At 42.4% G+C, this 13,145-nt stretch overlaps 2 protein-coding genes across 2 annotated transcripts in view; both read left to right on the top strand.

Moving 5' to 3' along the window:
* Positions 1–6,055: 6,055 nt before the first annotated feature.
* LOC108667221 lies at positions 6,056–7,922 on the top strand. Its single transcript, XM_018154219.2, has 2 exons — positions 6,056–7,005; positions 7,467–7,922. Exons 1-2 carry the CDS (start codon positions 6,068–6,070, stop codon positions 7,633–7,635), a joined length of 1,107 nt encoding a protein of 368 aa, XP_018009708.1. The 5' UTR covers positions 6,056–6,067; the 3' UTR covers positions 7,636–7,922.
* Positions 7,923–8,047: 125 nt separating this feature from the next.
* Positions 8,048–13,145, top strand: part of LOC108667216 (diacylglycerol kinase theta-like) — a 17,540-nt gene continuing 12,442 nt past the window's right edge. Inside the window, exon 1 of the mRNA XM_018154210.2 lies at positions 8,048–9,273. Within this exon, the coding sequence (XP_018009699.1) occupies positions 9,051–9,273 (223 nt within the window). The 5' untranslated portion in view covers positions 8,048–9,050. The remainder of the gene's footprint in view (positions 9,274–13,145) is intronic.

Genomic DNA, 13,145 nt, shown 5'->3' with positions numbered 1-13,145 from the left:
CATTATTATCCTATGTTCATTCTTGTGGCAGGTTGGAGCAGGTTGCCCGCTTGGGCAAACCTGCTTTCACTGTGTGCGTACCCTATTTTTCCTCATTGCTTCTACAAGTTTCAAAATGACCCGACACAACTTTAATATATCCTCAAATTTAAACAACATTTTACGCTTATTTTGATGTCATTCCACATGTTCGGCAGTAAACATATTTGGGGGTACTGTAAGCGTGTACTAGAATGAGAGACGAGCATATTAGAATAGGAAACCTGCTTGTGCATATCCCCTCATTCAGCAGTACGCGTTCATGCCGAGCAGGGCAACGTCCCGGTGTCCGATTGTGATTTTAGAGTTTTAGCCTCCACAATCGATTTTTCTGACCTACGAATTTTAGAGTCCCTGTATATTTTTAAACAAAAGCCCAGTTTAAAAGCCGCCTATAGTTCATATCCCTTCGAAATTGTAAACAGATAGGTTTGTCTGCCCTTGTTTACCTCATTCGTGTTGGTTACATATAGCAATTTATGTTCTAATATCTTCAATGTGACTTTTAGTTTACTAATTGTTTGAAACTTATGTTTTAGGTTTTTGACCTGACGATGGAGCTAGATTCCGAAACGTTTTCTCTCATAAGTAATAGTGAATTTGTTGGCTGTTTTCTTTGTTTTCAAATTCTTGATATCGTTTCATGTACCACGTATACCCTACCAAGTGAATAGATTCCGTTCCAACTTGGCGCACGAAATTCTGCACACCTTTTGCTTGTGTTTCTGTTATGTGATCTTTTCAATTTCTTTTGCTGGTGTTTCAGTTGTGTAATTTTTTTATTTGAAATTCATGCAAAAGTTGCACAGCTAAACGAGTGAATAGGTTATTAAAATTTAAACGATTGAAGATTGGTTTCATTGGTATAATTTTATTATTGATCGGCAGTTGCTTTGATTTAGTCAGGTAGCGACCCTAGCGTCTTAGGCTTTACTCGTAGTATTTGCGTTTATAAGTGAAAATGAAATTTTACGGCAAAAATCGTACAATGCGATGGAAGGTTATAATGAAAAACTGGTACATTTAATATTACATTGGGAAATAAATCTATCTGTTTACATCATTAAAATCTCCATATTTACCAGAAACGTTGATCCGTTGCAGCTTCGTTGAGTAGAACGACTGTCGTAAACGACCGTACTACACGCACACGTTTGGGGCCGTACTTCCAGTAGCCGTACCGCAGCCTTATAGCCACGCACCCCCGCGGTCGCTTTTCACAGTAACTCTGTTTTCGTAGCCGTATTCTTCGAACTTAAATTGATGTCTCTCGGCCGTTCTAACGGTATAATTTAGAAGGCGACCGTGCTTATGCATAATGGAGTTATTTTCATCGTCGATGATGCTACTCAAAGCTCTTTGCCGAACTTAAATTGTTGGTGATTGTTACCGTACCGCTACTGACGATGACTGTGACCGTATCGTGTTGATTACCGCACCGATGATAATTGCTCAGTGCTCGAAAGCTTGAATCTTCTAATTGCCGGCGTTATGATCGTTTGACGTCTCACGGCTGAGTTGCAACAGCAGTGTTGATGTTGACAGTACAAAAATATGCCGAAGTAGTGGCCATTCCTTGTAGATTTTTGAAATGGTCATATTAGAGTCTTACTGGTATGAATGTCTGGAAGTTCAGCGCGGCCGTTATATCTGCCCCGCCAGCCGACAAGCAGGGCCGTCACCTACGTATCATAACGTATGTGAAGATAGCTGCAGACCATAGTGGCTTGACGGTACCGCAGTAGAACAACCTTTTATCGCGAATTTTAGGGTCCTTATTCATGCAGACGTCGCGCACACGTAAGCCTAACAAGATACGCCACGACAGTTTCGAGTTCCATAAGGATCATGGTTGAACTATATAAGGTTGACCCACGGCGATGACGATTTTTCGCCGTTCTACGCATCTCTAAAGTGACGTCACCTTTAGGCCTAAAATGTAAATAGTGTAGATCAACACGTTGTCTTTATGTCAACTTTGAAAGCATTTAAAAAAAATTTACCTTATCAAAATGGCCTAAAAAATTTATTCACTGCATGCAACTGGTCCTATTTTAAGCAAAACCGTTGTTACAAAGCAGTTTCACAAGAGCCAAGGTGACGTCACAGTTGGAATAAAAAATGACATCTGCAAGGTGCAGCCACACGTGGGAAAACCTTGTATTAGTTCAACCATGAAAAAAAGACCTCATTAAAATGGGTCGCCTGCCGAAGACCACCACTGCCCTGGATGAAATGGACCATCATGATTCCTGCCTTCCGGAACGTAGCTTTCAACACTTGTGGACAATCGTATTTAGGCCATGCGTCGAACCAGCCCTCGGTCGAACGGCCTCTCGTCGAAGGACGATAAATTTTGGAACTGAACTATGCTATCTGAAACCTAACCCCAGATGCGGTGAACGTAAAATTACGTAATTTAACGATGCTCTGAAGTCATATTTGATCCGCGGCCTGGTGGTGCACGGCAGGTTTTATGCAAGGCCGGAGGAGGACAAACCCGAGTGGTTCACGGCTGATTGGTGGATGTCCGGAGAAATCCAAGGCGTTCGATTCAGGGCTTATTGTGCACAAAATTGGTGGCGCACGGCTGCGCTCCCATTAAAATGGCCCAAAATATTTATTTACAGCAACTAGTCTTATATTAAGCTTTTAAGCAAAACAGGAGTTACGAAGCAGTTGACGTCACAAGGTGACGTGACAAGAGCCAAGGTGACGTCACAGTTGGAATAACAAATAACATCCGCAAGGCGCAGCTGCGCGTTGACCAACCTTGTATTAGTTCAACCATGCATAAGGGTAATCCCTTTCGATACCCTTGGCCATTCCGAACTGGAATAATAATAATAATAATAATAATAATAATAATAATAATAATAATAATAATAGCGGTTTCAGCGTTTAGTAGGCCGTAGGCCTGTCGCCGATTCTTAACATCGCAGAACATTCACAGCATTTTGCTGTCTCAAACTCGCAACGCACTGCTACAATTCTGCTGTGCTTAACCGCCCGGCCTCCTTGCCGATTCTGACCAGAAACTGGCGCACAGAGCTGGGATCGAACCCGCGCCTCTCAGCTCCGATCCTGGTACTCTGAACTGTAACCACTAGGCCACCCTGCCCACCAAACCAAACCAACTCTCTCTCATGGTTTTCTACCCCAACTCTGCGGTCAAGTCAGTTCCTGCCTATAATTGTTTATCATTGCTCAGCCCATAGTTTAACCATGACTCGGCCTTTCTTCACAACTTTACATAGAATAGAAGTGTCGGCGTTGAAGAAATAGGCCCATGGCCTGTTGCCGATTCTTGATACGCTGTTTTTTTAGTTTATAGCCGTGGCCCCTGGTATTGGTTCTTGTTTCAAATTCTAGTAATCCTTCTGGGACCTTGTATAAGCCATGAGTATGGCTTATACATAAGCTATGTTTGATATTAAAATATGAACAAAAGTCAGAATTACCTACGCTTTATTCACAAGGAGCTCAATGAGACAATGACCAATGATCTTTTCATAAAAAATTACTCTTATGTCCTGTAATTAAAACAAGATTTAAATAACACGAACACTGGATTTCCACTTACATGACCAGGTGTTCACCATATCCCCTCAAAAACCACTTTGTTTATTAAATGCCTCTGCAGGCATTTCAATCATGTTGAGGTCTTGTGATTTTTTTATTCCGAATTGATTCACAAATTACGTGACTATTGTGGCTATAGGGCCTTGTTAGAAGGAGAGATTCATGTTAGTGGTCAGCAACACTGCCCATTACCTCCATCACTATAATATTCCCTCCAATGCGCAAGCATGCTTCCACAGGGTAGTCACCAATGAAGTTGAGTGTAAGCCATAGTGCCGGTAGCCCACAGGCACAACTGTTCAATCAACATAGTCTTCATGGATTTGCGATTCCCAGCATGGTCTCCCTCCACATTTACCCCGACTCTCCAGTCTAACAAATTCTTACCGGACCTCACCTTATACCTAACCTCATTGGCTGCAGCAAGATGGAGACGCGGGCTTAAGTGTGGAGGCAGCTCTATCCATGCCAGGGATACAAAACCATAAAACGTGTTCTGACTTAAGCATTAGCTGCGGAGATTTACGGCGCCATGGCTTCAAGCCGTGTGTTTGTAAAACAATTTTGAAAGTTGAAAACAAAATCAATAATTTTTGCGTAAACTTAAAGATTCTTCTGCCCTTTCACCTGAAACTTATACTAAACTTTATACCTCTGGTTCTTGCCCTGGTATTTTATATGGCTTACCTAAAATTCACAAGTTTGATTTTGCTTCTAAGTTTCAATTTCGACCAATTTTTGCCGCGTATAATACTCCTAGTTTTAAACTTGCTAAATTTTTGGTACCGGTTTTAAACTGTCTTACGACTAATCAGTATACNTTTCAATTGTATTAACTTGTGACTTTCTATGTATGTTCTAGATTCTACGAACTGACGATGGAGCTGGACTCCGAAACGTTTTCTATAGAGATATGAATTTTTGTGGACTATTCTTTGCTTTTAAATTTTTAGTCAACTTGCGATTTAAGCAAATAAGTGACATTAATACGTGTAATACTTAGTATACATATGAGAAGGCTGTGCCCACGCTTGATTTATTGTGCGTATGACTAAAGCGAACTTCAAAGTACCTAATTCAAAACTCTGTGTCTACGTCACGATCTCGTCATTCACACGTCACTTGTGGCGTTTATAAGAGACAAAACGTTGTTTAATTAACACATTCACGCTCGCCTAGTTTTGCATGTTGGTCCAATTAGCACGAACGGCTATAGCCGTCCAAATTTAATAGTGCAAAAGAAACAAGGTACGTGAAGAGCCACCATTGCTACGTGTTATTGCATAAGAGTAAATAAGAGATGCGCTGTTTTTGCCAAGTTTTGCGCTTATGTGTATGACTGTTTCGTACCAGCTAAAAGACGTCCTATTGTTGACGTCTTTTGACGTCAACATTTTGTGAAAATTCAACAGGGTCCATAGCCGTCAGCGAGCGTGAAGGTGTGAAGGTAAACTGCCACCCGCTCCTTAAGCGGAACAATTTTTTTGCACTCGATGAAATTTATGTTAATTATAAATTGAAAATATAAATTGATCATTGTCTGATCCCTCGACATCGCTTCGTCGAGAAGTCTCGTTCATTCATGTGTCATTTACTCATTTTGGACGTCCCTTTCTGAACCTGCTACATTAGACGTGATCTGCCAAAGCACATTTCACGTGTACCATTACAGTACTGAATATCGCAACTTCACAAGGAATTAGAAAGGCAAAGAAAACTCCAAGCAAATTCACCATATCTATAGGGAATAATCTTTCTTATTCAATTTCGATATGTGGAATTTGCTTGGCGTTTTCTTTGCTTTTAAATTCCTTGTGAACTTGTTATATAAGCAGACTGATGATATAAGTATTTATATAAGTACTGAATATTGTTTGCCACCCTCACTGGCAGGTAGGCCTCAGCTGAGTTGGGAAACGTTCTTAGCGGCCTTTGGTCTGTGGCTACTGTTAGGTTACATGCAAACGGTATTAATTTTCTTCATGAATATCGGGGTGAAAGACACCAAATCTGATATACTTTAATTCTATATAAGAATATGACGTACATGGAAAATACCATAAAAGTGCATGTTAAATTAAGAGACCTCAAAACTTCAGGGTATAGCCACAACCTTACGGAGCAAACGTGATGCTGGGCGCCCAAGCGACCTACATAGGGCATACCCCAACATTAACTATCGGCAGTATCGTGCACCATATTTTGTTCAGGTACAAAATCCAAGGTTCTTCTAGCTTGGTAAACACGACTTGGATTTAGTATTGAGTAATGCATGCAAATTGTTGAACTTGCAATCGCTATTCCAATAATTAGCTAATAATGGTTGATGTCAGGATTTTGAAGGCTAATTATTTTTGAGTCCTAATTTCTTCGAATTACCTAGAAAATGACATGAATTTTCTTTTAAAATTCACTCACCTTTAAAATCTTTTTCAGACAGTCCGATATGTATGACAGTATAGAAATTTCTGACCTAACCACTGCCGATGTGACGCCTAACGTCTCGGATGGCTCTGGTGTGATAGTTGCGTCTGCTGTCAAACCCGTCCTTCGGAAACCAATTGATTCCACTATCGCATCCAGCGATAAACAGATAGATGGTTCTGCTGTACAGCCCAGCGCTGAGTTGAGCAGCATCGTCAGTGCTGGCAGGCAACCTCATACTGACGCGAAAAAGGTCTATGATGATATCGATGTCGATCAAGAAGTCAGCGGTAGAAGGGAACGCGGCAAAGGAGGCCAAAGCGATGGAGGCAACGGTGAAGGGAACGGTGCCGGAGGAGGCAACGGTGAAGTAGGCAAAGCCGAAAGAGGCTACGGCAGAGTAATCAGCGGCGAAGAAGACAACGTTGAAGGAGGCAACAGCAAAAAATGCAACCTTGGTGTTGGCAAAGCCGAAACAGGCAACTATGATAGTGGTTGCGGCGAAAGAAACAAAGCCGAAGAAGACCGCAGCGAAGGAAACGCCGACTGCGACGGTTACGTCGACAGCGAAAAAGGCGTCGAATTATTGGGAAATAGTTGCGATCCCAGGGCGAAGAGGAAGCGCGCGCTGCAAGGGCATAGTATCAGACGACCTGGCCCAACGCAGAACCACTTAAACTTGGACCCAATGGTCGAAGTTTTTCCTGCAGCGGAAACCGGGAAGCTGCGGGGTTTTTTCTCGCCGGAGGAGAAAGATTCTGTTTTGGCGAGTGTCCTTGAAACTAAACCCACCTGCTGTGGGTCCATGAGTGCATTTGTTACGCTGGTGGCGGAAGATGACCACGAATTTATAATTTTCAAAGAGGCTGCCAGAGTCTCTAGAGTCATTGAACGGATTCTCGACGAGTCCGTCAAGTTCGCCGAGGACGAAGTTCAAGAAATTCGGTTTCCTCAAACTCCGTGAGTATTTATATCGTTTACATATACTTGAAAGCTCTTCGCATTAATAATTGATGTCCTAATGTTCAACATTGAAATCACAAAATAATCCTGAAAATTTTTCATAAATTAGATGCATAAATCTCAAATTTGCGAAATTATCCAACGATAGTTCACTTTTCATTGAGATTACTGTGTACTACTCATATCTCGTGTTCCATAGTTCATCAATAAAACTCACAGATAACTATAAAGTTATGGTTTGAAGTAAGTTTAAAACGATAGCAGAAGTTTGATGAAGAATCTACCCACACGAACAAGAGTTCTTTGGCGTTAATAATTTCGAAATAAATAATGGATGTTTGAGACAATTCTACTGAAGAGTTGTATAATTCAAGCTACCCAATGCAATGAAGTTTGAAAAATTATATGAAGTATTTTGACACATTATCCAAAAATTCGTTCACACCTTTTCCCCTCAGGTCGCACGTCCTGCACGTCCTCGCTCTGTTCATGATGTACGTCATTGAAATCCGCAGGAAGAACTGCATGGCCGACCCGCAGGTCAGAGCCCTCGCACTCCCTGAATTTGTGTGGGATGACAAGCACATGTTCGGGGTGCTACAAGCCGCCTACTTCTTGGAAATGTGAAGAACATCCACATCCAATACGCAATGAAAATAAATTACTATTGTCCCTGCATTCCCCCTTTAGAACTTATAACGACATAATTATGCGCTCATGAATATGCTGATGAACGTAGACAACCGAACAATTATTTCGTGATATGTCAAAATTATTTTACGTCAATAATTAAATTTTCTCAAAGTGTTCAAATGTGTGTTAAAATCCACTATCAAGAACTGTAAGTAACGACACCGAAAGCAACACGTGTAACAACATCGTTACGGTTTATATATAGCGTCATGCAACGGTCAGGTTGAAATAAATAAATACTGATCATTTATTTCCCTTTTAACATCTGCATTTGAAGCGATATCACACGGTAAAAAAATGATGGTTTTCTTAAATTAACGATTATTATATGGACTAAGGATGATGCATATTCTTGTCGTATTAAGTCTCTTTTGTTTGGTTAAGGTCTTTATTTCTCACTTGTCTACCGTGTCGTAAAGTCCGACGGCGATACGGCGCCCGTGTGTGCCAGCAGCCCGCGTTGACAACTTACAACTTGCGTCACGCGGTGAGCAACTTTCTATAATCAGGCCATGCCATGTGGGGATGATTGCAACTGCTACTCAACTCGTAATAATTTGGGTTAAATTGAAATGTGATTGAAAGAACGAGACTAATAGCGAAAAATACTTTCACTTCTTTTAGGGCGATTATAGTAGCATTAAGCATATAATTTTTCACTGGTGGAAGCTTTAAGGTGACCGCAGTCTACAGTGTAAGGTTTTCGACGTAAAAAAATTATCAACTAAAATGAAGATGAACAATTTACTGAGAAACAGTGTGATGATTTAATGAATTAAATTTCAGATTGGCGTAGAACTATTGAAGGATTATAGATGGTATTCAACACTAGAAGCAGTTGAAAAATATTGAAGAATACGGCTAAAAGAGGGAAGACAACAGCCCAAAGAGAGGCGGCAGCAGCCAGAGAGAGAGAGAGGCGGCAGCAGCCGTTGGGGCTGTTGACTTGAAGCTGAGCCAGTGTTCTCGGTATGGCTGGCGTGATAGGCAGGCTCGAGCAGCCGGTCGGTGTGACGCTCCCGCCGCCCTGTTGACGGGCAGCCACCCGTCAGGGGGCGACTCCGCCACACCAACACACCCGGCGATTGTGGCGTTGGTGCAGCAGCTGGTTGTGCTCAACGCCTGACGATACAAACACTTCCAACTCCTGCAGCAGCAGCCACACTAGCAGTCTTAACCGAGTCCAGCAAACGGAACTGCAACATTCAGCTCAAGCTCCGGTGCAGCTTCATGAAAACACACCTCAACCTCAGCCAACTCACACGCTACAACTACAAGCCAGTACGCTAGAACAACAACACGCCTACAATAACGAGCCTGGATCAACGTCGCAAAAGTCGTCGAGTCATATGACGACGCAAGATTTGACCGCAAACCTAACTTCATCGAATAACGCAAGCATGGCTCTAACCTCAGTATCTTCGAGTTCCCAACACCACCATAACCAGGCAGCTGCTGCTTCTAGCCAGACAGCTCATTGTTTCGTTAAGAAAACCTTCCACAAACCTGTGTATTGCCATCACTGTACTGATCTTCTGTGGGGAATTATCGGCCAAGGATACACTTGTGAAGGTTTGTTACTTGTTTCAATGTGATGTATAAATATTTATATATATAGGTATATTTTAAATAATTGGAAAGCTTAATGAGCAGTGTTCAGATGTCAGAAACTCAGAAGTGATTAGTGCCAGGTAGTTGCGCTTTAGAAGCATCCGGGGTGAGTACATTCCTGCTTTCTTTTATTTGCGCTCACAAACTCATCTCTTTGTAGATTAGTGGCTAAATCCATCTGAAACAAGCTACCGTATAGGATTAATATAAGGGAAATTGCGTATCCTTTGTCCTGACACATTAACTGCGTCCTGGCCAACTTAACGTCAATCGTTTTCGATCACGCCAATGATGTCATCGTGGTCAATACCGATTCTCCTCTAGAAAAATTCCGCAAGCAAAGTTAGTTAATAATATTCTAGCTTTTTTTATCATTGTAATGGGCATTGGGCAATTCAAATTGTTCGAACTTACCTTATGTCACTAGCCTATTTTGATTTTGTAATGAAAATTGCTTATGTCCGTGTTTTAAACCCTGTTTCTCAATGAAATAGTTTTTTTTAGCAATTATTCCGTAAATATTTGTCAGCATCTGCTCTCGAGCTACTCAGCGCCTCATGTTAATGTGTCTTTTCAGGTATAAACCTTGTCTTCTGAACTAGATCGGGCAGTAATTCCATTTCAAATTGCGAGTCAGTTACTGTCTCGTACCCGATGCTCAGAGACACACACACACGCTCGTATGAATTAATTTATATGAAAAAGAGGACCTTGCTAGCTGCTTCTTGGTTCTTTCAAGATGATATTCGTTGGACCTAAGATTAGGGAGCCAAAGCATCATGTTCGATGGAGTGAGAGGTACTCTGCTACTGCACTAGCAGAGCTGAACTAATGATGAAAATTTTTGGGATGAAAAGTTGCCTCTGAACTAACTACGTAAATGCAGCATGATGTTCCTCGCAACTGCATGGCTAGGTTAGGTGTGATACACCTGGTGGTGTTTGCGGACGCCCGAACTGGACCGAAGGTGAACAATAATTGAAAAAAAATGTTGACAAGTGCGCATAATTTCAAAGCAGTGAAAAGGGAATTCTGAGATTTTCTTAAATTATAATAAATGCATCTCTAGGGAAGATTCGAAAGAAGTGGAGATGGCTCACTAATGAAATCATGTGGGAAGTGATATTGAATGACGAGTATGAAGATTTTTACGTCGACACTTATTTAATTTAACAGCATGTGACAACTTTTTCAATGTACATTGAATATGCAATTTTTGTTCACGATTTTATTAAGCATACATTTTTCTGCTGTTCCTCACTTACTTTGTAGCCACCCACTTACGTAGACTGTGTCGTACCTCCTTGACAAATGCGAAAGGAGATCAATGCTCATATGAGGAAAGATGCTCGGGTACTGCAGATGAGTTCGCGCATCCTTTCCGCGAGAGTTTGCAGTTCTCGGTGCCGCCTGGTCTGATGTTTCGGCCAAAGCCTCCAGCGCCCGACTTGCAAGCCGCGCGATTTTTGGCTATGATATGCCCACTGCCCAGTCCCGTTTGTGATAGGAAAACTGCACTCTCAATGTATAAGTGAGCTCTATTTTGCGTGATATTGAAACCTCATTTCCTTCAGTTTTCTTTCCGTCCATGTTTCGCCGTAGTATTTGCTGTTTGAATTTATTCTTAATAGATTCCTTGTTCAGCTCTGAATGTGAAATTTTTCCTCTTCCTTATAACATTTTAGAGAGAGGCTTTTCAGAGTGTACAGGATAGAGACTCAAGTCATACTCGTTAAATGCTGAGATTAGGAGGGCCACGAGCAAGCAATGAAGCTTAGTATTAGAGGGGTTTATTGATTTCAGCAAATTTCCTGCAATCGCCGTACTCATGTTGTACGTGGACAAGTCTACGGTGTTTACTGCCAGCATTCAACTATCGCCAGACCAATATTCATGGTGCACATTTATCCCGCATGCGTAAGCTTTTACGGATATGAGTCTCCTCAAAGTTAGCGCAGTAAATATTTTGTTTAAACGATAATAAGAAATCAAGATGCGCGCCGTAAATTCACAATACTCTAAAAACTAGATTATGAAGAAATCCCACATCAAGGTGAAAATTACTGATTGATGTGGGAACTTGGGAAGCGTTTTATGACTAAAAGTTTTTGCCTTTGCTCATCTTCTTGCCCACCCAATGACCCCGCGGCACTTTCTTATTGATATTTTTGTTGTCATTATCATTGACCAGGGAGGCCAATATAAATCATATTCTCAGTATCGTTTATAATGGGAGTATGATTTATGATAATTGTTCCTGGGAACCTGCGGCGCTTTGCGCTCGCATTTTACTCCGCTAACTGGACGTCTTATTCCGTTCATGTTGAATATATTAAGAAACTTGTTGTGACATCCGGTGCATAGAACATCGTTCAACCAGAAGAGAGAAAGAAAAAGAGAGGTGTTCAATGTGGCAGTAGAGGGAAAGAAAGTGGTGGTTGAGGTGACAGAAGAGGGAGAGGAAGAAAGGTGGTTGCGGTGGCAGAACAGGGAGAGGGAGAAAGGTGGTTGCGGTGGCAGAACAGGGAGAGGGAGAAAGGAAAATCTCCCCACTCACGGGGTCCGTTGTCCCTATGTTCCCCCCATGTCTCCCCACTCACGGGGTCCGTTGTCCCTATGTTCCCCCCATGTCTCCCCACTCACGGGACCCGCTGTCCTTATTTTTCCCCATGCGGATCCTCATTCAAGAAGCCCGTTGTCATTATTTTCCCCCCGTGCCCCCCCCCCCCAACTTGAGGGGCCCTTGGTCCCTATTTATCCTTCGATTTTCCCCACTCAATGTGCCTGTTGGACATATTTTGCCCCTGGTTGTCTCCGCTCAAGGGACCTGTTAGCCTGCGGAACCCCGCGTAGCAAGCCTCTTCTCCCCACCGAGGCTCTTCTACCCTGGTGGCGCAGGTCTTCCCGCCTCACAATAATTTCTCACATATCGCGGGCGCTACGTTTCACGTTTCGGCCGCGATGGGGAATTGATCGACAGATAGTACTTTTTCAAAATATATATATATATAAATTGCATATGTTTGTTAGTTTTCATTGTTTAAAGTCTTCATGAATTGATTACACTTTAGGATTTTCTATGTTTATGTTTTCAGATTTAGGTACATAATTTTTTTAAACTGATTCTGCAACCCTCGAATCAGCGAAGATCGGCGAACGATTTTTCCCATTTATATTCCGTTAAAACCCGAGATGAGAAGCAACCGTGGTACGTGCAGCGAGATATAGCGAGGGATTACTGTAATTGGTGTGGCGAGAGGCTCTATAATTGGTTCTATTGAGAGGCTCTATAATTGCTCTATAATTTGTTCAGAATATTTTCATCGGTGGAAAAAGTTACATTTACGACGGAAATGCCGATAATCGTAATTATTTAATTATTGTGCACGTAAATATCAAGAGAGTGAGGTGGCTTCAGTTGTCAGCTCCGTGCCATCATAGAGGGTGTCAGCTCTGTGCCGTCATGGAGGGTGTCAGCTCTGTGCCGTCATGGAGGGTGTCAGCTCTGTACCGTCATGAAGGGTGTCAGCTCTGTGCCATCATGGAGGGTGTCAGCTCTGTGCCATCATGGAGGGTGTCAGCTCTGTGCCGTCATGGAGGGTGTCAGCTCTGTGCCATCATGGAGGGTGTCAGCTCTGTACCGTCATGAAGGGTGTCAGCTCTGTGCCATCATGGAGGGTGTCAGCTCTGTGCCGTCATGGAGGGTGTCAGCTCTGTGCCGTCATGGAGGGTGTCAGCTCTGTGCCATCATGGAGGGTGTCAGCTCTGTACCGTCATGAAGGGTGTCAGCTCTGTGCCATCATGGAGGGTGTCAGCTCTGTGCCGTCATGGAG

This window comes from Hyalella azteca, unplaced genomic scaffold, assembly GCF_000764305.2.
Source record: "Hyalella azteca isolate HAZT.00-mixed unplaced genomic scaffold, Hazt_2.0.2 contig16463, whole genome shotgun sequence".
Lineage (NCBI taxonomy): Eukaryota > Metazoa > Arthropoda > Malacostraca > Amphipoda > Hyalellidae > Hyalella > Hyalella azteca.
Note: the sequence above shows the minus strand (reverse complement) of the source record. Positions and strands in the feature narration are given on the sequence as shown.

What these genes read in the sequence shown, in the direction of transcription:
- LOC108667221 (XM_018154219.2), top strand. Translation starts at nt 6,068, where the DNA reads ATGTATGACAGTATAGAAATTTCTGACCTAACCACTGCCGATGTGACG. An exon ending in ATTCGGTTTCCTCAAACTCC is followed by an intron (nt 7,006 to 7,466) that starts GTGAGTATTTAT and finishes TTTTCCCCTCAG; the next exon opens with GTCGCACGTCCTGCACGTCC.